Consider the following 20,234-nt stretch of genomic DNA (forward strand, 5'->3'; position numbering starts at 1 on the left):
ATTGAGAGATGGAGAGAAAGAGGGAAATCCTCCTAATCATGACATCACAACAATTTAAACACACAGTTTTTTAAAAAGACAAAATTAGGTATTATCAGTTGAAACACATTCCACTGCTGCTCCACTGAGCCTGTCTTATACACCTACCAAATCTGTCTGGACAAAATGCTGCATTGCATCACCTCACCAGACAGGAAGATTCTAAAAATTAGGATTTTGCAGGGTGAGCTTGCACAAAATGTGTGTGCAAAACTGCCCTCTGCTGTTTAGATTGAGACCTGCTCAAGTAAATGATTGTGTGACCAAATCAGTTTTTAGCTGTAAGGGTCCAACATGCAAAGAGGCAGAACCATCTGACTTCACCTGTTTTCTGCCTCCATGCACACTAGAAATTTCATACACAAAAGCCACTCACAACTGCCTTGCAGCATGGACCATCCCAAGAGATCCATAGGCTGCAGCAACACTGTGCCAGCTGCAACACTCACTCTGTTAAGCAACTTCCTCACCATGGGTGAGCACCACCAGACACCCTCTCATCCCAAAGATGAGTCAAGAACATCTCAAGGTGCAAGGGAAATGATGAAATTGTGAGAACCCTGCAGGAGGACATCCATCTGTCAACCTCCTAAAGACAGACCTGACCTTTTTGAAGCTGGACAGGAACTGTATGCCTGGGGTCAAAAGCTTATAGCTCAGAGGCCTTTAAGAGTTAAGGACTATTAAGTTACAGGAATGATTGGAAAGCAGGGTAGTGAGCTCATCAAAAGATGTCCAGTAAATATTCTTTAAAACTAGCCCCTCCTGCAGGGAAAGAAGAGAGAAGCTAGATTTTCTTTTCAAGAACACATGGAAACCATTGTACTTTGAAAAAGCTGCCCATTACTTGAAAAAGTGCCAGCATGTTGGACAATTTGGTACAAAAAATAACACAGAAGGGCCAGCTGTTTTCTACAGCTTCACCCACACATTCATACACCAGATGTAGCAAACTCTGCTCTGTGAGAACAGCATTAGACATCCACATTTTCTTTGGGAAGTTTGAGTTTGGTACAAATGCAGAAAACAAGTACTGTTACCCAGACTAGTTCAGTTTCTGGAGAGCCTCTGATGAAAGCTGGCCCAGTCCTCATGAATTAAGCACAAATTTCAGCTCTTTGCAACAGGCTTTGGTCAGTGCACAGAGAATGCTGTAAGCTATGCTGGTCAGTGTAAACACACTAACTAAAAACCAAACCAAAACTTGGGTACAACAGAAACCTTGAAGATCTTTTTGTTCTTTTCACATCAGCCCTTTTTATGTCCATACACTTAAAAACACAGAAGCATGGGTGTGCAGCACAACATGCCTTTGAAACAATCACTAAAAGCACTTAGTGACCACTTCAAAGATTCCCTTGATGTTTAACTCATGTTAACTGTAACACAACAGTCATGTAGGGCCACTGTTCAGCCTAAGGGACTTTAAACACACCATCAACAGATGTACAAATGAAACTTTAGAAAGATTCTTCTGAGTGCATAAATAGCTGGAGCTTTACTTTGATGATGGCTGGCTGGCCTCCTACACAGCAGGGCTGGGACTTCTCCATTTTTCATGTTAAGGGCAACAATAATATTGTGTCAGCCCCCAGGGAAAGGAAATTAGTGCCAGATGATTCAGTGTGTGCCTGACCACTCTGGTTTTGGATTTGATTCCATCATCTAGAAAACTTAAATGTGAGACATCAAAGGTAGTCCTGCATGATAATGAAACTAGCTGGGTGGGTTTTTTCTATAAAAGCTGCCTAAGAAAAACTTGTAACTTTGAGGACAGAAGACTTACCAATATATAACTAACAGACCTCTCAGTTTCTTTCTAAGAAATCCTTTTCGTGCTGAAAACAAGTGCCTTTTTCTTGGAGAAGCACAGAAGGGAAGATGGTTCTGGGAGAAAGACTAGTAGTTTGACCTGCAGTAAAGTAAGATTACCAGTTCATTCTCCAGCAGCTGTGAGCTCCATAGCAGCAATTACTTCCACACGTTTTTTATTTGCACAAGTGAAAAGAAATATACAACACAGAAATATATTGCACAGCCAATGCAATGGCATTACTACTGCTGATGCAGAAATCCATCATTACCACCACGTTTCTGATGACCTGCACTTTGCTGTGTCTGAAAGCAGTGTCTTTGCTTGAGTCTGAAACATCTGTGGACTGTGCATGCTTAGCTACACCTCTGTCAGCCTGCTGCTCTTGGAGCAACAGCAAATCTGCATTCTAGACAACAGCTTCCGACTCTTCACAATTGTACAGTGTTAGCTTCACTGGGACACTTGGGGAGAAGAAAAAAAGTCAAGTCTTCTTAAAGGGATTCAGCATTCCACTCTATTAATCCAAGGCACTCAAAACAGGTATCAGAGCTTGCTCGAGCTCTTACTAACTAGGTACTTCTGGGTTATCAGATATAAGAATAAATTTGCATTTAAGGCTACATTTAAACCTATGCTGTCTTAAATTTTGTTCGCATCTAACTCTGCAGGCTCAAGAAAATGAAAAGTGTTAGAACAATATGTGTATCTATGATGCTTATTACAGCAAATACCATTTATAGATATAATCAGACTGTGACCAAACTGTCCATCAAAATCAGAATTGACACACAGGTTTGCTGAAACACAGTTCAGGAGAGCTTTGCTGTAAGCTAAAATGTGAATTCAAATTGCCATCATTATACCAGAGTGTAGAAAAACGCTCAGGTTTGACAGAAGGGTGCTACTTTTGTCTTGTGCTGTTTGGGTTTCTTTTTCAAGGCAGATGGAAGATTTATTCACCTTAAAACAATGTTAAAGGTGCACTAAAAAGATAGGCTGAAGTTACCAGCAAAACAGAAGGTAAATATGCTAACAGTTCTGTCAGCATTCAGCATAACCTACAAATTCCTACTTTTTACTCTTAAGGGTTAGAAGGGAAAAGAAAAACTCCATCAAAAAGCCTCATTAAAATCAGAAACTTTTGTAATTTCACAGTATTTTTATTAAGTGCAAAATAACTTTATCCCTGTAAAATAAATTAAAAGGAAAAGAGCATGCTGGCCACTGTCCCCTGAAGAATATGGCTGCTATGCTTTACCTTTACCTTATGCTACCGGAACAATTCAGGCACAAAGATTAAACTACATCCAGTTGTTTACAACATGTTTGTTGATACCAGCCACTAACTTCAGTATTTATCACATTACAGAAAATTTCAATGGCACCTCAAATCTTTGGAAATAATGTTTTCAAGGGCTTAAGGGGAAAATTCCATAGCAGACCATCTTGGCAGAATGACTCAGTCAGAGCCATTTCTATTCCCAAACCCAGGAACTGACTGCTAGGTCACTATCAACCATACACTTAACCTCTCAAAAAACCTGTGTGAGGCAATTTCTGAACCACTGAGGAGAATCTGCCTTTGAAGAAACTTGCACCAGGCTGAAATGAGACAGAGTTGGCTAGAGTGCCCTCAGTGTATCTCACTTCTACAAGATTATGCCACCTAATACCTTACTCTAGCAGTATCATCAATACTGTCAGCTGGTCTGAAAGACACCTCAAAGCATTCTCCTCAAGTTAAAAATGAGTCACTGTGCCAAAGAGATAAAGCTGTTTTTAATTGTTTCTTCTGCCACCTGAGTGCTGATAGCACAAACTCAGAGAATAGCAGAAGCCAGTCTGTTTTGACATTTAGAAGATCCTACCCATTAAAAACTTGCTTTCAGAAGTACACTTCTCCTACTCACTTGAGCCTGCTGTATAGTATTTGTCTTCTTTTCATTGGCAAAGGGAAATTCACCACACCATGTTGAAATTGTACATCTAATTCCATTAGCTTTTGCTATTTACCCATGGGATACAATTGTCTTACCTTATCAGTGTAATTTTATTCCTAAGGCAAATGCCTTTAAAAGACTGTTAACAACCATTTGCTGTGGTCTTAAAGACTACAGACTGAAATATGTCAACTGTCTATCTTGCAACATTTCAAGCTTTCCAAAAAACCCCAACTTTAGTGCTCTTAAAATGTGCCCAGGTTCTATTCCAAACAGCTTTGTCTCAGACACCTGTACTAATAGCACTTTCAAGTTTGTCAGTGATTTTGAACTGACCACTTTACACGTTTTTGTTCCTGACAGAAACGGATTTGTCATTCTTTCTGCAGCCAGTCATCTCTTACCATTGTGATCTGCATCTCCTTCTAAAGTGATCTGTTACTGTTTAAATGATCATATAGCTATTTTCTCAGGAAATTACACAAAGTTTTAAACTTAATTAAAAGTATTGGAAGACCAGCCATAACATTAAAAATAAATTTTAATGTTGTCATTTTTAGATCATTTGCTCTGACACCCAAATATTCTGAATTTTAAAGTAGTACTATAGGGACACACAAGTGCAGATAAATCTTTATTGCCATAACTTTGTTTTTCAAAAATGAGCATTGGGTTTTTAATAGGTCGTAGTTTTATGTCTGTACATGTACAACATTACAACTGCGTCTTTTAATAATAATGAAGTTAGTGATACTTTGATAACTCAACACAGTGTATTTATAAAATGAATTCTTATCAAAATACACTTTTCACTGGGATAATAAATAAAATCCTGCGAAACCCACCTACACAAAGTTAATTTTAACTCTGGTAGAACCCGATGTGGTACACAGTCCATTAACTACTATGTTTGCCCCTTTATCCCCCTACTGATGCTCATCTTCTGGGGTAAGAAAACTTTTTTCCCCCCGTTGTGGTGTGACCTCATTCAACATCATCTTCAGCCAAGCACTGTGCATTTACAATTCTCTGTAAGAAGGAGAAAAACTCATTCACAATTACATAAAATTGACAGTAGGCAACTGATTATCAAGCAATGTAATTTTACACTGAACATTAAGCAGTGTAATTACTGAACAAACTGATTAAAGTTAAAAATGGCAATCTATTTAAATAAAGTTTTGAAATCAGTTCCACAGAAATTACAAACAGTGCAATACCTAACAAAGTCAGATAAACAATATTCTGACAACCTCAAGTGATGACCTCTGTGTGGTTTCTGGCACTGTTCTCTTAGGAAACATTTTTGTTCAATCATTTTCCCAACTCTTACATCTTGCACACCTGACACTTTCCAGTGTTACCACTGGGTATATGGACTTTTACCTGAAATGTAACCATGCCTGAGTTGTAAGAAGATCCAAGAGATACCCAGCACTGAGTCTCTGCTTTATGTCAGGTAACACTGTTAGGGAGTCCCCTTGTACTTCCAGGAACATAAAACATACCATTTATTTCACAACGGACTCACCTGCAAGCACATTAACAACATCACCCCCTCTATACTCAGACTGAAACAGGAGGGTATTTTATACACAGAGCTACTAATGCTTTTATCATCAGGGAAACTCCCAAGCTTCCAGAATTGTTATGGATTCTGGTGCTAGTTAATATCTTGTGTCTAAAGCTGTCCCCAGAAGCAACAGATTCATTTTTATGAACTTCCATAGCATTTAAACACACTTGTAGAAATGTAAATTTAAAAAAAACCCTCTCAAGACCCAGTGCAATAAAGTTACTGTTTTTCCAATCCTGCCAACTTGTATTTGGGAAACACTGGATCCACTTATAGTACCAGAGCTGTGGTCAGATGCCTCTGCTTCAAGAGCTTAGCATACCCTACACACAAGAGATGTTTTCTATTTCTATTTTATCCTGGTTGCTACTAATGCTACAGGATGATTTTCATATTCACTTTTTAACATCTAAGGTGAAAAAAAAGAGCTTCTTTTAATCTAACTGAACACATTAAAAAGCCAAGAGATTACAAAACGTGATACTCAAGACTAGTGCAGTGGATAAAGTAAGTATTTAAATTTTTTTCCATACGGGACCAACAGGGAATGCTTCACATACCTGGCTTATTGTAGGGAGCTTAGTTAGAAGCATTTGAAACACTGGTGGTGGAAGAGTCTGCTGTAGAACTTGTAGTAGCTGCTGCGGCTGCCCACACACAGCAATGGCATTGGTCAAGTGATCAACACCCTTTTCATATTCACCTGTATGACAAATTGCAATGTTTTGAAATCACCCATCTTCCACACTGTAACACATTTACACAAAACATCCACTAAGAGTGGATTAAATTACAGTGAATCAGCCCACACGAAGCTCTTCTCCTTCCCTGACGGACCTTCTGAACACATAAGGTTAGAAACAAATAAACAGATTTTCTTAGATGAATTTGACTCCCCAGAATTTCTTGGTGTATAAAAATCATCTTCTAGCAAAGGTAGAGAAAAATTATTCTACAGCTTACCCTTTGGAAAAGGTATTATTACCTTGAGCTAGTAATTCCTCTCCAAGCTGAATCTCCTCAAGGAAAAACTTCTGAACTGCTTCAGCATCTTTCAGATCAGGCAACTATAAACACACACAGTAAAAGTTAAATCAGCCCTTAAACACCAGCTAATAAAAACTTAGCAGAAGATATTCTCAACTGAAATTAAACATGCACACAACTCTATTGTTACACTGACACTGGCAAAAAAACAAGTGTCACCACTAAGTTAAACATACTCAGAATGTTTTTGAAAATCAGACTCAGGTCTTATAACACCACATCACAAATCTGTAGACAGACAGCCTGAAATATCTCTTCTCAGTTTATTAAGTACATTATTTAGGAGCAAATATAAATTCTAAGGTGTATTATGTTTATAACAACCGTATTTCATGCAATTGTTTAAGAGAAATCTTCTATTTTCTTTCTGGATCCATTGGTAATAATGAAAAGGAAATAAAATACTTATTGCAAAACAACCTATCAAGTTCAGTTATAAGTGTATCCCATCAGTAATTTTAAGTCTGAAAAGTCCTTGTTCATATTACAAAGAGAGAAAACACCATCAAATCACACAGTGAATGTTGTACTTTGTTATATAACTCCTCTATCTGACACAAAAAAGAAACAACCATACAATCATTTCTGAATATTAAAAAACCTAAAGACTGCATATTTGTAGGACTGTTTGTAATCCTGCAAATTTGTTTGCAAAAGAAATCCTTAAGTAAATCTTACAAATAATACAGGTGAAACATCTTTCAAAACAGCCCTGCATAACTGAACACAGTATTACCTTGGAAAGTCCTGCTCTCTCTTTGGCAAGCTTCTGTTTCTTCCTTCCTGTAAGAATAAAAACATCTTTTATTTTGAATTTGCAGTTAAAAAGCCCTTCAGCTTATAGTCTGAAACCATGAACAAATCAAAGTCCCTTTCCAAAGAAGAAACTGTGAATGGATTCCAAATATTGCAGACTGAGCAGAAGACTGCAACCGCCCAGTACCACAGAGCATCATTCAGGAGTCTAACGGGGCTGGCAGCAGCAGCAGCCCAAAATGGCAGCTCTTCTGCTGAGGGCTACAGCAAACAGCAAGCACACCTCTGACCTGCAGGCACACAGCAGCAAAGAGAATCAGAGTAACAGAGGAATCATCCAATAAGCCACACAAGAACTGTCTGGAAGTCAGGCTATCTAGCTTTGAAGTGCACCACCAAGGAAGGGGAACTTGAGCAGGCCACAGCAGATACACACAGGGCACTTCCTCAGCTACTTTATAGCAAAGACTTGAGAACTAGTTAATAAGTGGCAGTCTCACCATCCCTCAGCAAGAGCAATACTAAAGCATACACTTCTGAAACCTGAGGAAAGCAAACATTTACAGATGGAAGAAACATTTACAGATTTAACTGCCTACCTAAAGGCAAAAAATTGGTCTGCTACATGAAGTTGTACTACTTCAGCAAAATTAATGTAACTAATATTAAAGTTGCTTTTAAAGCAGCTAGACAGGTATAAAAAGATACCTTTATAGTAGCAGTTCTCCATACAAGAAAGAATAATTATACTAATTATACTGCCAATTTCCTTGGAATAATAATTAATGTAAATCTTCAGTTCATCAACTGAAATAGTTACACCACTAAAACCTCTGAATACAGCCTGTGGTTAAGCTGTCCTTCCACTCTTTGTCCTCAGTGTCTGCTCAGAAAACTCCTACACTGACAAAGAACAATTGTCACACAGCCCTGATTTTTCTTTTGATACAATTGTACAAGCTGGAAATACTTTCAAATGTGATCAGCAGTTTTACATGGTAATGAAAAATTTTCCCTTGTCCACATGGTGAAGACAGTCAGGAATACTATTCCCTAGTACAGTGATAACCTCCCATGTGGCATTTACTGACAAGATTGTGTTCTTTGCAGAAAGGGAGTTCATTCTAACTAGATGGAACACCCTTTTACTATAATACACCATCTTAATAACACTTAGCACCTAGATTTCTACAACTAACTAACCTGTGTATGTTAATTTATACTATAGATGGAAAAACGTGTTGGATAGAACTGTAGTCTACTACAATTTCATAATTTTGGAGGGTTTCAATAGTAAAGAATTTCTCCTGAAAGTCAGTGCTTCAATTAGCTCACTCCAACTTTTCAGAAGCATTAATTTGCAGAAAACTTTAGCCTGCACTACCAGGCAAACAAGTTTTGATCATAGATAAAATTGTAAAGATTAAATTTTTTTTTTAAATAATATTTGATATTATTTACTATCCAAACCAGCCACATTGCAGCTGTACTGCATTCAGCAAAAACACCAAAAAGAAATACAGAGAGTAACAGCTTAACATGTGTACATCATTTTGAGGAGAAAATTGTGTGTTCTTGGCATGATTATGATACCTTCTTCTTAAAATGTGATAAAAATTCACCAGGTTAAGCATTCTGAAATAAAGAAAAAAACAAAAGACATGCTGGTCACTGGAACTAATGAAAGCTTTTGACCACTGATCACACAGATTTGAAATCATATACTTTAACCTGAAAATAGTGAAGGAATACAAAGAATCACCAAGATTTTAAAACTGAAAAATGATCTACCAAATCCTTCAAGCCTGACTACTATGGAACTTTGTTTTCCTCTTCTTAATACTTTTATACAGGCTCTTAAAAAGTTCACTAGCTAAAACAATTAAAAACCCCAAGTAACTCTAAAGGATATTTATGAATTCTTCCCATAGTGGTTGAGCAGAATTACTAGTTTCAAAGTATCTTTGAAATAACAACCAAAAGTTACATTTATAGTATGACAAGCCAAAAAGCAATGGCTTTGAGGGGTAAAAAACCTCAAAAAGCAAACAAACTAACCAACCCTCCCAAGTTTGTTTTTTCTCAGGGACCTTCATGAAAATGAAACACTTCCTTCTATTCTAAGGAGATAATCACATTTTGGAAAGTGAAAGGCAATCTTTTGGAGTCAGTGAATCTTTATTACCACAGAAATGCAGAGCATGCATCCAAAGCACAAAGCTGAAGTGCAGCTGTCACAGTGCAGGTCCTCAGGCACAGCTCTTGCTCAGGGTACAAGTTCCAACAGAGAACCCGTGGATGGCCTGTCCTGCTGGCACGGGATGCAAAGGGCCCTGAGCAGCCCCAGCAGCTTCCCAACAGTCCCACAAAGGAGCAGAAAACCCAAAAAGCCATCTGCATTTTCAGCTCCCATCAGTGAATCTGTCTACTGCCCTCTCCTCTCACCCTGCTCTCCAGGCAGAAATTCTGGCTGTCTCTGAACAAAAACATGTGTGTCTGTATTTTAAAGCAGAGCACTGCTGTATTATTCATTCAAGAAAACAAATAGTAAACATACCTGAACTGTTTTATTAATAAAATGCAGCCTGGGAAGCTCAGCAGCTACAGATGTTTACAGCATTGCTATCTTTTGGTCCCAAGACTAAATAGGTACATGCCCCCCACACTAGCAACAAGATCTAAAAAAAAACCCAACAAAAAAGTCCACACACAAAACCTGCTAAGTAAGATTAAAACATGGAGAAAATCAAAGACCAGTAGTTCTGTACAGTAGAACTTCTCTCTTCCAGAAACTTCCAAGAAATCTTTTCCCAGAAACCTAAATCTGACCACCTCATTTTTATGACAGGCCTTTGCAGTGAAAACTTTGGCCCAAACACAGCACCCAGAGATGGCAAAAAACCCAACTGGTTCTTTGTCAGCACGTGCTTGACAAAACACAACAGGCAATCCACTGACACGTGGGGTCTCTTGTCCTTCCCAAATTCTGGTGACATGGCATCACAGAGGCTGAAAAAGGATCTTACCCTAAGGAGGTTACTGGGAAGGATGCACTGCAAAGGTGGTTCCTCCAGCTTTCCATCCCACACCCCCAGCACTGCACAGCACATGGAGCATCTTTACATGAAGAACTGCAGCTGGCTGTGCACTGAACCTGTCCTGGCCAAGGATTTTACAGCCCAAGCCTTCCTGGCTACCCAACAGTAAAATGCTCTAACACCCTGATCCCTGGCACCACTGCTGAAGCATCCATACTAAATTATCTGTTACACTACCAAAAACAACCAAAACAAATCAACTAAAGCCTTACAACTACAGGCAGACCAGTGCATCACATGCAAGGACTGTAACTCCTACAATGAAGTCCCCCAAATGACAACTGCGACCTCCTACCAAACCAAAATGCATTTGTTTGCCACTTCAAAGTTAATGTCAATTCTTAATCAGAGCACTTCTAAGGTTCATTCAGAACATGACCAGACAGAGGCTCAGATTATGGAAACCTGAAATCCAAAAATAATTTTTGGTGCTCCTGCAATAACCTTACATAATTCAGTGCTTCTCCTGCTGCACACCTGGCATCATAAAAAACCCCATGGCTGATTATGTTGCTGGAAATCGAGTTTGCTTGTGCAAACCAAGCACATACCAGTTAACTGCACTCCAATTTCCCAATTAATGACTTGCACTGCAGGGAAAAAAGGACTTGGAAAACACACACACACACACGAGGTATGTACCCAAAATCCTACACACAGGAGCAAGGGCTTGAAGCTGAAATGTTTGACAGACATAATGTGCTGTGGAGGAAGTTTTGGAAAGCAGAATTAATGCACCACTAAGTGACAACAGTGGCCAGGCAAATCCAGTCCACGAAGGCAGAACCAAAGCTGTTAAACTACATTTTAATGCCATCAGGTAAATACTCATTTTTAACCAGTCTGGTTATTGACTTTTCCATCCATGAAACTGCTGATCACATCATGTTTACTTGCCAGGAAAATTTACCTTAATGATAACTTCTTGTCTTCAGATTAGCTACCAAAGGAATAATATACATATTACCCTGACAGAAATAACTCAGTACAAAAAGCATCACCTTCCTGCTCATGATTCCTTTGTGTTCCTTCAGTACTCATGCCTACAATTGCATTTAAAACCCTCACTGATTATTAGAAGGTTTAAATAAATGTTGAAGATGTGAAATGATGAAGAGCCATGGGAGAAGAGCTCTACATCTTGGATTAATCAACAGTTTTCTCTGGCATTCATTCTTATCCTGGAAGCCAATGGCAGGGCTGCCAGGAGGGTTTAGAATGCAGCTGATGAAACCTGAGAGCTGCCACCGACCCCCTCCTCACCAGGGCAACAACTTCACTGTAAGAGATCACACTCTTTTACCTGCTTGTGTTCCAAACACAAAAAAGATGTTAAAAAGTGGCAAATGTGGTGGCTACAATAGCACTGCTGGGCCTGTAGGAGAGCAAGATTGGACAAGAAAAAAGGCGGGGGGAGGTGAATTGGAACCAAGCATGGATGGAATCCAGAGGCTCCCCAACAGCCACAGCAAACGCTCTCCGATGGGATGACCCTGCCTGGAACCTCCTGAATGAAAGGAGGCTGTAGTGAGCTAGGGTCAGACTCTTCTGCCATGCCTGCAGTGAGAGGAGCAGAGCAAACGCCCTAAAGCTGAGACATGGGGACTGAGATGAGACAATAGAAATAATCTCTGGCACCGTGAGGGTGGGCGGGCATGGCTACGCAGGGAGGTGCTGGAGCCCCGATCCCCGCGGCTGCTCCAGAGGGCCGGGCGGTGCTGCTGAGCGCCGCAGGGGCTGCAGTGGCAGCGCTGGCCGGACGGCTGGTGGCAATTGGAAGGCATCTCCCGGCAGCGCAGGCGGTGCTGTGACCCCGTGTCCCGGTGCCGGTTCGGGACGCGAGAGGCCGCAGAGCCGCGGGGCCTGGCCGGGGGGGGCGGGGGTCCGGCCGGGCCCGGGGGCGGCGCTGCGGCCGCAGCACGTGCGGCATTCCCGCGGCCCGGCCGGGCGGGAGAGCGAGCACAGAGCCGGGGGGAGCGCGGGGGGGAGCGCGCGGCAGCGCGAACGGACGGCACGGGAGCAAAGAGGAGGGGACGCCCCGGGACACTCACGCTCCCGCAGCCGGTTCTTGAAATTGGGGTCGCTCCGCCTCTTGCGGTCGAAGTAGATGCAGTATCCGATGAAGAGCGCCCCGCAGAGCCCCGCGGCGATGGCGCTGGTCCTGCCCACCATCATGGCGCTGCCGCCGCCCCGCGCCGCTCCCGCCGCGCGGCCCGCGCCGAGCTCCGCAGGCACCTTGGGGCGAGCGGGCACGGCCAAAGGACCCCTCTTCACTTCCGCTTACGTCATCAGCCCGCGGCGGCCCAGGGCGTCTCCCGCAGTGCCTGCGGCGAGGCCGGGGCGCATGCGCGGGGAGGCGTGGCCGAGCGCCATGAGGGGCCGGGGGCGGGAAACGGGATCCTGGGAAAGAGGCCTGGGATCATCGCATCACCGGCCCCCGACCCAACACCACCCGGTCAGCTAGAGCATGGCACTCAGTGCCACGGCCAGGCTTCCCTTGGACACGTCCAGGGATGGTGACTCCACCCCCGCCCTGCCCTGGGCAGCCCATCCCGCTGTCTCATCGCCCTTTCTGTGAAGAAATTTCCCCTGATGTCCAAACTAAAACTCCCTTGGAACAGCTCGAGGCTACGTCCTCTCATCCTATCCCTTGCTGCATGGGAGAAGAGACCGGCCCCCACCTGGCTACAGCCTCCTTGCAGGTGGCTGCAGTGATAAGGCCATCCCTGAGCTTCCTTTTCTCCATGCTAAAGTCCCCAGCTCCCCCAGCTGCTCCTCACAGGACTTGTGATTCCAGACCTTCACCAGCTCCACTGCCCTTCTCTGCCCCCCAAATCAAGGCAAGGATTTCTATTTCATCACAGACCCAGTCTGAATGTGAGTCAGGTTTTTCTATAGCCATTGTGGGTAATCCTACGCAACTCAAAAAAAAAAGAATTCACAGTTAGCCTCTGCAGCAAGACTTCAGCGGGAGACAGATTCCTGGAACACAGGGATAAAATCATGCAGCACTTCCTGCTGCCTTCTAGAAGCCAAATGCCCCAGAGCAAACACCACCAAGGACAACAGCTGTATTAGCAAACAAATTTATGACACTCTCACATATAAAAAACACTTCATATACATCCATCTTCATAACACTAGTCAGCATTTTTTCTGGATTTTTTTTTCTCAAAAGACGGTTTGTTTTTCCCAGCTTTACTCCTAGGAGTAGTTTTTAGTCTTTTTGGTTTTGTGTTCTTCTTTAACGGGTTTGCTTTTTCACCAACAAAAGAATCGTTAGAGAAGCTCTTTGCTTTTTTCTTCTTCTTATCAGCTCTGTCCTTGGGAGCACGAAACTGGTCTGGACCTTTCTGTTCTTTCTTCTTGTCCGTCACGCGCTGCACTCGTATCTTTCTTCCCATCAGAACAGAGTTGTTGAGTTTCAGAGCAAGATGTACAGCATCTGTGTTCTACAAAAGCAGACAACCCCTTTAAAAGCAGCTTTACTTCCAGCTGAGTGCTTTCCAACAAAGAGGTACCTGTCTTTAAAACTGGTAAGCAGGATTTTACAGCACAGAGCACTCACACCACTCTATTTAGGGAATGACACAACATCTCCACTCGGGAACACCAGCACCCCCACACAGCCCCCACACTGAGGCACAGACACTGGAAAACAGGCTGTGAACAGCCTACAATGAGACACCAACGTCTGAGGCAGAGAGAGACAAGGAAAAATTGGGAAAAAAGGCATTGGACTGCAGGAAATGAACTAAGGGAAAATGAGGCTGGGAGACTGGCATGAGGAAGGAAGTCAGACTGAATCAAAAGTGGAGAGCTGGTATGCAAACCAGCTGCAGGAAAGAATTCCACTCACATTTTGACACATAAGAAATGGGAGAACATTGAAGTTACACCAAACTAACTCATCTGTCCCTCTGTTCAGTCTTTACCCCAGTGTGTACAACACCTAAAATATTGTGTTTTGTATCTGCTTCCACAGAACCGGTCTTCCAAGCTGCTTCCACCTTACACAACAACGCTACCATTTCCCTTCCTACCTACACACACACAGACCTCAAAGAGCTACTGGAATGAAAATAAAAATGCTCCAAGGGCAGACCCCAATGCAGGTTTTGAAGAGCTCCCTGTGCCCTGGAGCATGTACCTCAAAGGCCCACATGAACCCCAGGGGCTCACACTCACGTGCCCCAAAGGCCCACACATGCCCCAAAGGCTCACACACGTAACCCCAGGGGCTCACAGACAGGCACCCCAAAGGCTCACACGCACCTCAAAGAGGACGTAACCAAAGCCTTTCCCCAGGCCTGTTGTCCTGTCCCTCACCACTCGCACTCCCACGACGTCTCCGCAGTCCTGGAAGTGCTCCCGCACGGCGTCATCGCGGATGTCTGCGGGCAACACAACGGAACAGAGGCCTCTTCAGGGAGACACACAGCCTTGGAAGCCTGGCCCACACCCAGGTATTTCACATTTACCCACTCAGGGACAGAAGGAATACAGAATAAGAAGAGGTAGACAAACATCAGTGGTTCAGAAAAACCCCAGCAAGCCAACAATGCAGACTTTATGAAGGGCTATCTGCTCTGACAGTTACTGCTTCTCCAAGCTCTGAAGAGTACTATGTAAATCACAAAGAACTAAGGCAAACACTGAAATAGATTTTTCAAATTAGTTCATTTATGCTTGGAACACAGTAGAAATTAAGAATTCTGCTATACATTTTTGTACCTCCTCCTTATGCCAGAATTTCTTTCTAAGAATTAATGCTGATGATAATGACCTTGAGCTGGCAGTTCTTCAACTCTTCATTGACTGAGCCATGAATTTGAGCTGAATGGGGAAGAAGGGATTTGCAGTTTCCAAGCACAGCTACTATGCAATCATTCTGATAATGGCTGGGTGTATGAGCTTTTTTCCATCTCACACCTAGGCAGACAAACGTGATGTGCCATTGCAAAAATGCAGGTTATTTTCTTTTTTTGTATGGGTATGCTCCATGGAATCCCCTAACATAGACATAAACATCTCTCTGCTGAGGTTAAACCTGAACTCAACTGTACAGGTTTAACTACAGTAATGGGAATCTCGACATGCTGAGAAAGGTCCAAACTGCTGAAGTAATTTCAGAGCATGGCAAATCACAGAATATATTCTCAGCTGAAACTGCCCCACAAGGATCATCAAGTCTCACTTTTAGCCCTGCCTGGACAGAATCACTCAGCCTGCAGTTCACAGAAAGCACCAAAAGGAGAAGCCATCACTGTCCATCACTTGGAATTGGTTCACCAACAGATATTGGTAACCCTTGAACAGTTTAGAGAGCCATGGCCTATGCAACTTAGTCATATTTATTTAAAAAACATGAAGCAACAACAAGAACTAAAAGCACTTGCAGTGCTGCCTACAATAAAAGAAACAAGGTGCAGAACTGGACAGAAACTTACAACCTCTTCAGGTGTTCCAATTAACAAATAAAAATTACCTCCAGCAAAAGGTATTTATCCACCTAATGCCAAGAAATAAAAAGCCTAATGTCAACCATTCCATAAATGCAAATCAATGATGCATAGCAGTCCATTTCAGGCTTACCATATGAAAGATTTCCCAAGAATACAGATCGTTTACTGTCGTGCTAAAGGAAACAAGAGAGAGGACAGTAAGTTATTTGTTACAGAAAACACTGAAAGCCCCACAACCAAACCAGAAAAGGGAATTTCTAGCCACACACGTTACTTACCGAACTGGTCTTAGATGCAGTGTCAACTCTGATGTGAAATCCACTAGCAATTTCTGTTCCATTCCTTTTGTGGTCAAAAACAAAAGGTTTCAAAAATGAAATAAACATTACTTAATTGACAATGTCACTGCATTACAAATGCAGTATTACAAATGCAAAGTTACTTTTAAGTTTGAACAACATTTTATTCTGATTCAAGCAAAAGAGGGGAGGTTGTTTAAATTTAGCTATAAATCTATGTGAACTAACATCTTTAACAGGGTATGAGGAACAAAAGTGAGACTTACTCCTTCAGAGCCTCCTGGGCATGACATTCTTCCTTAAAGACCACGTAAGCATTGACAGACTTTGCATTGGGGTGCACCTTATGCCTGGAACAGGAAAAGGACCTGTTACTGCTGAAATCCTGCTGATGCTGTGCAGTGCACAGGCACTTCTTGCCAAACACATTCATGCCTCTGCTTGTCCTGGCACACCAACAACTCCATTTCCCTTGCAAGTCAAGCTACCCCTGCACAGGCAAGGGAGTCCCACTGTTGTTTAGCTCTTATATGCACCCCACATCTTGTTTAGCTCTTATATGCACCCTGAGCAAGCTTCCTCAGCTCATAAACATATCTGAAGAAATAAAAGACTTTTAGCATCTTCCTCCTTCCTAAAACATAGAAATGCAACCTCAGGTAACAAATTATAAGTATATATGGCATATAATTCTTTGTTACTTGTTGAGAAAACTTAAAACACACAAAGATAATGACAAAAGACAAAGAAACACAAAATACATTAAAAAGACCTAATACAGACAAACTTTTAACTACCAACACTTAAACATTGTTTAGGCCTTGAAAAATACACAACAGTCACAAAGGGAACCTACTTGATTGCTGCTACCTTTTTGGATACAGTATCTTCTGCAGGAATCTTAAAGAAAAAAAGACTTGAGTTAGGTGGGCCTAGTGTTAACCTATCACAAAGAGTTTTCCCCAAGACAAAGATGAATTCAAGCAGGGGCCACCCAAAGCTACAGAGCCAGTACAGTGAGCAAATGACAGAAGTGGCTGGACCTAGAGATGGTCTAAAAACCCCTCAGAGTTAAAGAGCTTGCCCTGACTTTGTCTGACATGTTTCTTGAGTTCCAAGAGGGTCATCATCAACTATTTTAGTGAGTACCCTGATTTACAGTAATGTGTCTTTGCTGTATGATTTAAAAACAGGTGAGCAAGGCCTCAGCCAAACCAGCAGTAACAAAGGCATTGCACCTTCAGAGAACATAAAGCTCTGATCCTGGATCAGCTGCTGCTACAGGAAAAGTGCATCTGTGGTGCTCCTGGGGTAACATCTCCAAGGAGATGTTCTTCTAATAGCAAAACCCACATGCCCCAAACCACCTCTGAATTAATGAGGGTACAAGCCTTACAAATACTACTGGCCTTTCAACATCAACAAATAACTTCGTTGTATAACATTAAAGGGAAAAACCTACCAGGGACCGGAAGCGAATGGATTGGATTGGTCCATACTTCTTAAAGAGAGATGTCAGTACCTAAACAGATGATATTGCAAACACTCAGTACACTTTTCAACCTGGTAATGAGAATTATTTTTCAGTATTTACACGTAATACTGTTCTTACACTGTTTTCCTTTTACTTACAGGAGGTCCCTTAACAGGCTACTAACAAAATGCAAGTAATTTGTAACTATTTCTCTGTTTTTTATGGCATCTGCTTCTACAGATTGCCAAAACTGAAGTTGTGCCTCTTACTATGGAAGAAAGTATAAATTTAACATGTTTTATGAAACAATCTGAAGGATTGTTTGCATATAAAATTAGAACCAGAATAACTTTGTAAATGCAGTTCTCATTTATTCAGTCATTTTTTCATTGACAAGGAACTGACCAATTCTACTCAAGAAAGAGTTGCTGCATCCACTGCTGCAGAAACTCCAGGAAACCAGAAATTGTCTCTAATGGTTTCTAAGAACAAGCACCATTTCCTATGTTCCCAAAAGCAGTTCCAATCACAAGTGTGTGTGACTTCCAGCTGGAAACATCCCCTCAAACTGAGGACTGCTGCAACTCCTTTCATTCCTTTAGCAGACAGAACCCACCCACGTACCTGAACAGTGCAGCTGACAGGCAAGTTTCCAACAAACACCGTTCTTCTCTCTGCTGTTTCATCAGCCACCCGCTTTCTCTTTTGCTGTTTTGCAGTAGCACCCCTGGCTGAATTAACAACACTTTTGGTGATGGCTTGAGAAGCCTTTTTCTTTTGCTTCACTTTGCTCTGAAACAATTTTTGATCCTCCTCTTCTTCTGCCTGCTCCAAAGCATTCTCCCTGACCAGAAATGAACAGGCAGGTTACAACTGATGGGAAAAAACCAGGGGATTTGGGGTCAATGAATGGAAGCCGTCAAGATGCTTTAAATTACATTTGAGAGCATTATGTTCAACTCTAAAATTTCAAACATTATTTTGTTTATTCTGCATTAAAAAATGTATCTAACTATTCACTATGAAAAACTATTTGCTGGCCCCAGGACACTGCATTCACTATTTACCAGTACTTCACAATTAAACAATTTGACAGCTTCTAAAATTGAAGGGAAAAAAATAATCTTTGCATTATGTTGGAACTTAGAAGAGATTTAGTCATTTTCACTATTCAGGAGACTCAGAATAAACCCCTGGAATACTGCCATGCACTAACAAGTCTTGCTCTATCCAAACCTGCCGTAAGAGCAGGAACAAGGGGCAGATCTGAAGGAGCCTCTGGAAGGCTGCAGACACAAACACAGCAAACAGGTTCCATGGGCCCAGGGACAGGATGAGGGGTGAGCCTTGTGCTACAATCAAGTTCCCTTCATTATCCAAAGTGCATCGTAGAGTGAGCAGCTTCCAGCCTGCTCTGAAGCACCTCGCCTCAGGTATTTAAGAGAACAGACAGAGTGACAGAGAGGTTCTGTGTCACTGCAGAGGCCCAGCAGGACACAGACAGCTCTGTGCCTGGCACCTCGCTCCTGCTGGAACCACCTCTGTTGGATAAGCCAAGGACAGCCAGAGAGCATCTCCCCAAGCCAGAGAGAACTAGATCCATGTGTCTCCATCTCCAGCCGCTGGACCTGATGGCTCTCTAGCAGGGCATTTGCACTTCACACACCTAGCATTTCAAGAAGCTGCACTACCTTCTTCCTTCAGGGGAAAACCACAGAAAACCTCCACAATCTTAAAAATAGTCTTAAACACCAAGCTGAAGTTGAGTAGTAGACGAGAAACAGCACTACCTTCCTCGTTCAGGGGAAAACTACAGAAAATATGCACAACACCAAGCTGAAGATGAGTAGTAGACGAGAACTTCGTTGTTTCATCTAACTCCTATTATAATTAATGTAGATGCTTTAACTTTACTATAAAATGGTGTCACTCACCTCTGTGACAGTTTTTTCTCTGCCTCTGAACGTTCCTTTTTTCTGGCTTTCTTTGCTTTTACCGGAGGTTCTTCTATGTTGGATAAGCTCTGGTCTTCTGACACTTTCTCCCCTTCTTCTGCACGCTTCCTTTTCTTCTTTCCCTTTAAAGAAAAGGTAAGAGAAACAGACTTGAAGGACAAAATTCCAAGAACGCCCTGAAGTTACTTCGCACACTACAACTTATTCGGAGCGCCGCTGCCCGAAGCCCCCGCTGCTGGGCTCACGCAGCCCCGGCACTCGCCCACTCACCGCCGGCACAGCCACCAGCACCGGCGGCGCGGCGGAGCTGAAGAGGCGAGCGAGGGGCGCGGCGGGGGCGGCGGCCGCGCCGAGGCTGCCCGACACCTGTCCCACCACGTACGGCTCCTCCCGCCCCTCCTGGCCCTCGGCGGTCGGTCGCTGCCGCGGCGCCGCACCGCCCCGGCGGGCCCGCATGGCGGGCACCGAGCGCGGCGGGAACGGGAACGGGAGCGGGGCCGGGCTGGGCCGCGTCACTTCCGATGCGCGGGGCCGGGCGGGGCTTCCGGAGCGCCCCCGCTCCCTCCTGCCCGCCCCCTGCAGCCGGGACTTGGCCGCGCGTGGGCACAGGGGCACCGGGAAACATCCAGCATCGGGAGCAGATGGACACCGTCTGAGGCTGGCCCAGGGGAGGCTGAGGATGAGGGGGAATTTCTTCACAGAAAGGATGATCAGATATCGGAATGGATTGCCAGGGACCTGGTGGAGTCACCATGCCTGGGTTTAAGGA

The 20,234-nt window shown here is 42.9% G+C and overlaps 2 protein-coding genes and 1 non-coding gene across 4 annotated transcripts; all 3 read right to left on the reverse strand.

The window, feature by feature from the left end:
* Positions 1-4,416: 4,416 nt before the first annotated feature.
* On the reverse strand, positions 4,417-12,568 carry TOMM20 (translocase of outer mitochondrial membrane 20). The gene is made up of 5 exons (XM_074537500.1): positions 12,324-12,568; positions 7,155-7,201; positions 6,357-6,438; positions 5,932-6,074; positions 4,417-4,824 (listed from the first exon to the last, which is right to left on the reverse strand). Exons 1-5 carry the CDS (start codon positions 12,445-12,447, stop codon positions 4,780-4,782), a joined length of 441 nt encoding a protein of 146 aa, XP_074393601.1. The 5' UTR covers positions 12,448-12,568; the 3' UTR covers positions 4,417-4,779.
* LOC113459367 (small nucleolar RNA SNORA14) lies at positions 11,362-11,496 on the reverse strand. Its single transcript, XR_003380531.1, has one exon. It is a non-coding gene; the product is annotated as a small nucleolar RNA SNORA14 (small nucleolar RNA).
* Positions 12,569-13,342: 774 nt separating the features above from the next.
* RBM34 (RNA binding motif protein 34) lies at positions 13,343-20,234 on the reverse strand. Of its 2 annotated transcripts, none has more exons than XM_074537499.1 (10): positions 19,848-20,234; positions 19,445-19,587; positions 18,135-18,354; positions 17,499-17,558; positions 16,893-16,936; positions 16,303-16,386; positions 16,016-16,079; positions 15,868-15,910; positions 14,548-14,666; positions 13,343-13,724 (listed from the first exon to the last, which is right to left on the reverse strand). In XM_074537499.1, the coding sequence occupies exons 1-10, from the start codon at positions 20,217-20,219 to the stop codon at positions 13,413-13,415; spliced, it is 1,461 nt and encodes a 486-aa protein (XP_074393600.1). In that variant the 5' UTR covers positions 20,220-20,234; the 3' UTR covers positions 13,343-13,412. The 2 variants fall into 2 exon arrangements, with proteins under 2 accessions (XP_074393600.1, XP_014122896.1); XM_014267421.3 differs by having other exon boundaries at positions 19,736-19,991.

This window comes from Zonotrichia albicollis, chromosome 3 (genome assembly GCF_047830755.1).
Source record: "Zonotrichia albicollis isolate bZonAlb1 chromosome 3, bZonAlb1.hap1, whole genome shotgun sequence".
NCBI classification, from domain to species: domain Eukaryota; kingdom Metazoa; phylum Chordata; class Aves; order Passeriformes; family Passerellidae; genus Zonotrichia; species Zonotrichia albicollis.

What these genes read in the sequence shown, in the direction of transcription:
- RBM34 (XM_074537499.1), bottom strand. Translation starts at nt 20,219, where the DNA reads ATGGTGACTCCACCAGGTCCCTGGCAATCCATTCCGATATCTGATCAT. An exon ending in GAGAAAAAACTGTCACAGAG is followed by an intron (nt 18,355 to 19,444) that starts GTGAGTGACACC and finishes ATTTCTGGTCAG; the next exon opens with GGAGAATGCTTTGGAGCAGG. An exon ending in CTTGGGAAATCTTTCATATG is followed by an intron (nt 14,667 to 15,867) that starts GTAAGCCTGAAA and finishes TGTTGCCCGCAG; the next exon opens with ACATCCGCGATGACGCCGTG.
- TOMM20 (XM_074537500.1), bottom strand. Translation starts at nt 12,447, where the DNA reads ATGATGGTGGGCAGGACCAGCGCCATCGCCGCGGGGCTCTGCGGGGCG. An exon ending in CAAGAACCGGCTGCGGGAGC is followed by an intron (nt 7,202 to 12,323) that starts GTGAGTGTCCCG and finishes TTATTCTTACAG; the next exon opens with GAAGGAAGAAACAGAAGCTT. An exon ending in AGAGGAATTACTAGCTCAAG is followed by an intron (nt 6,075 to 6,356) that starts GTAATAATACCT and finishes TTTGTCATACAG; the next exon opens with GTGAATATGAAAAGGGTGTT.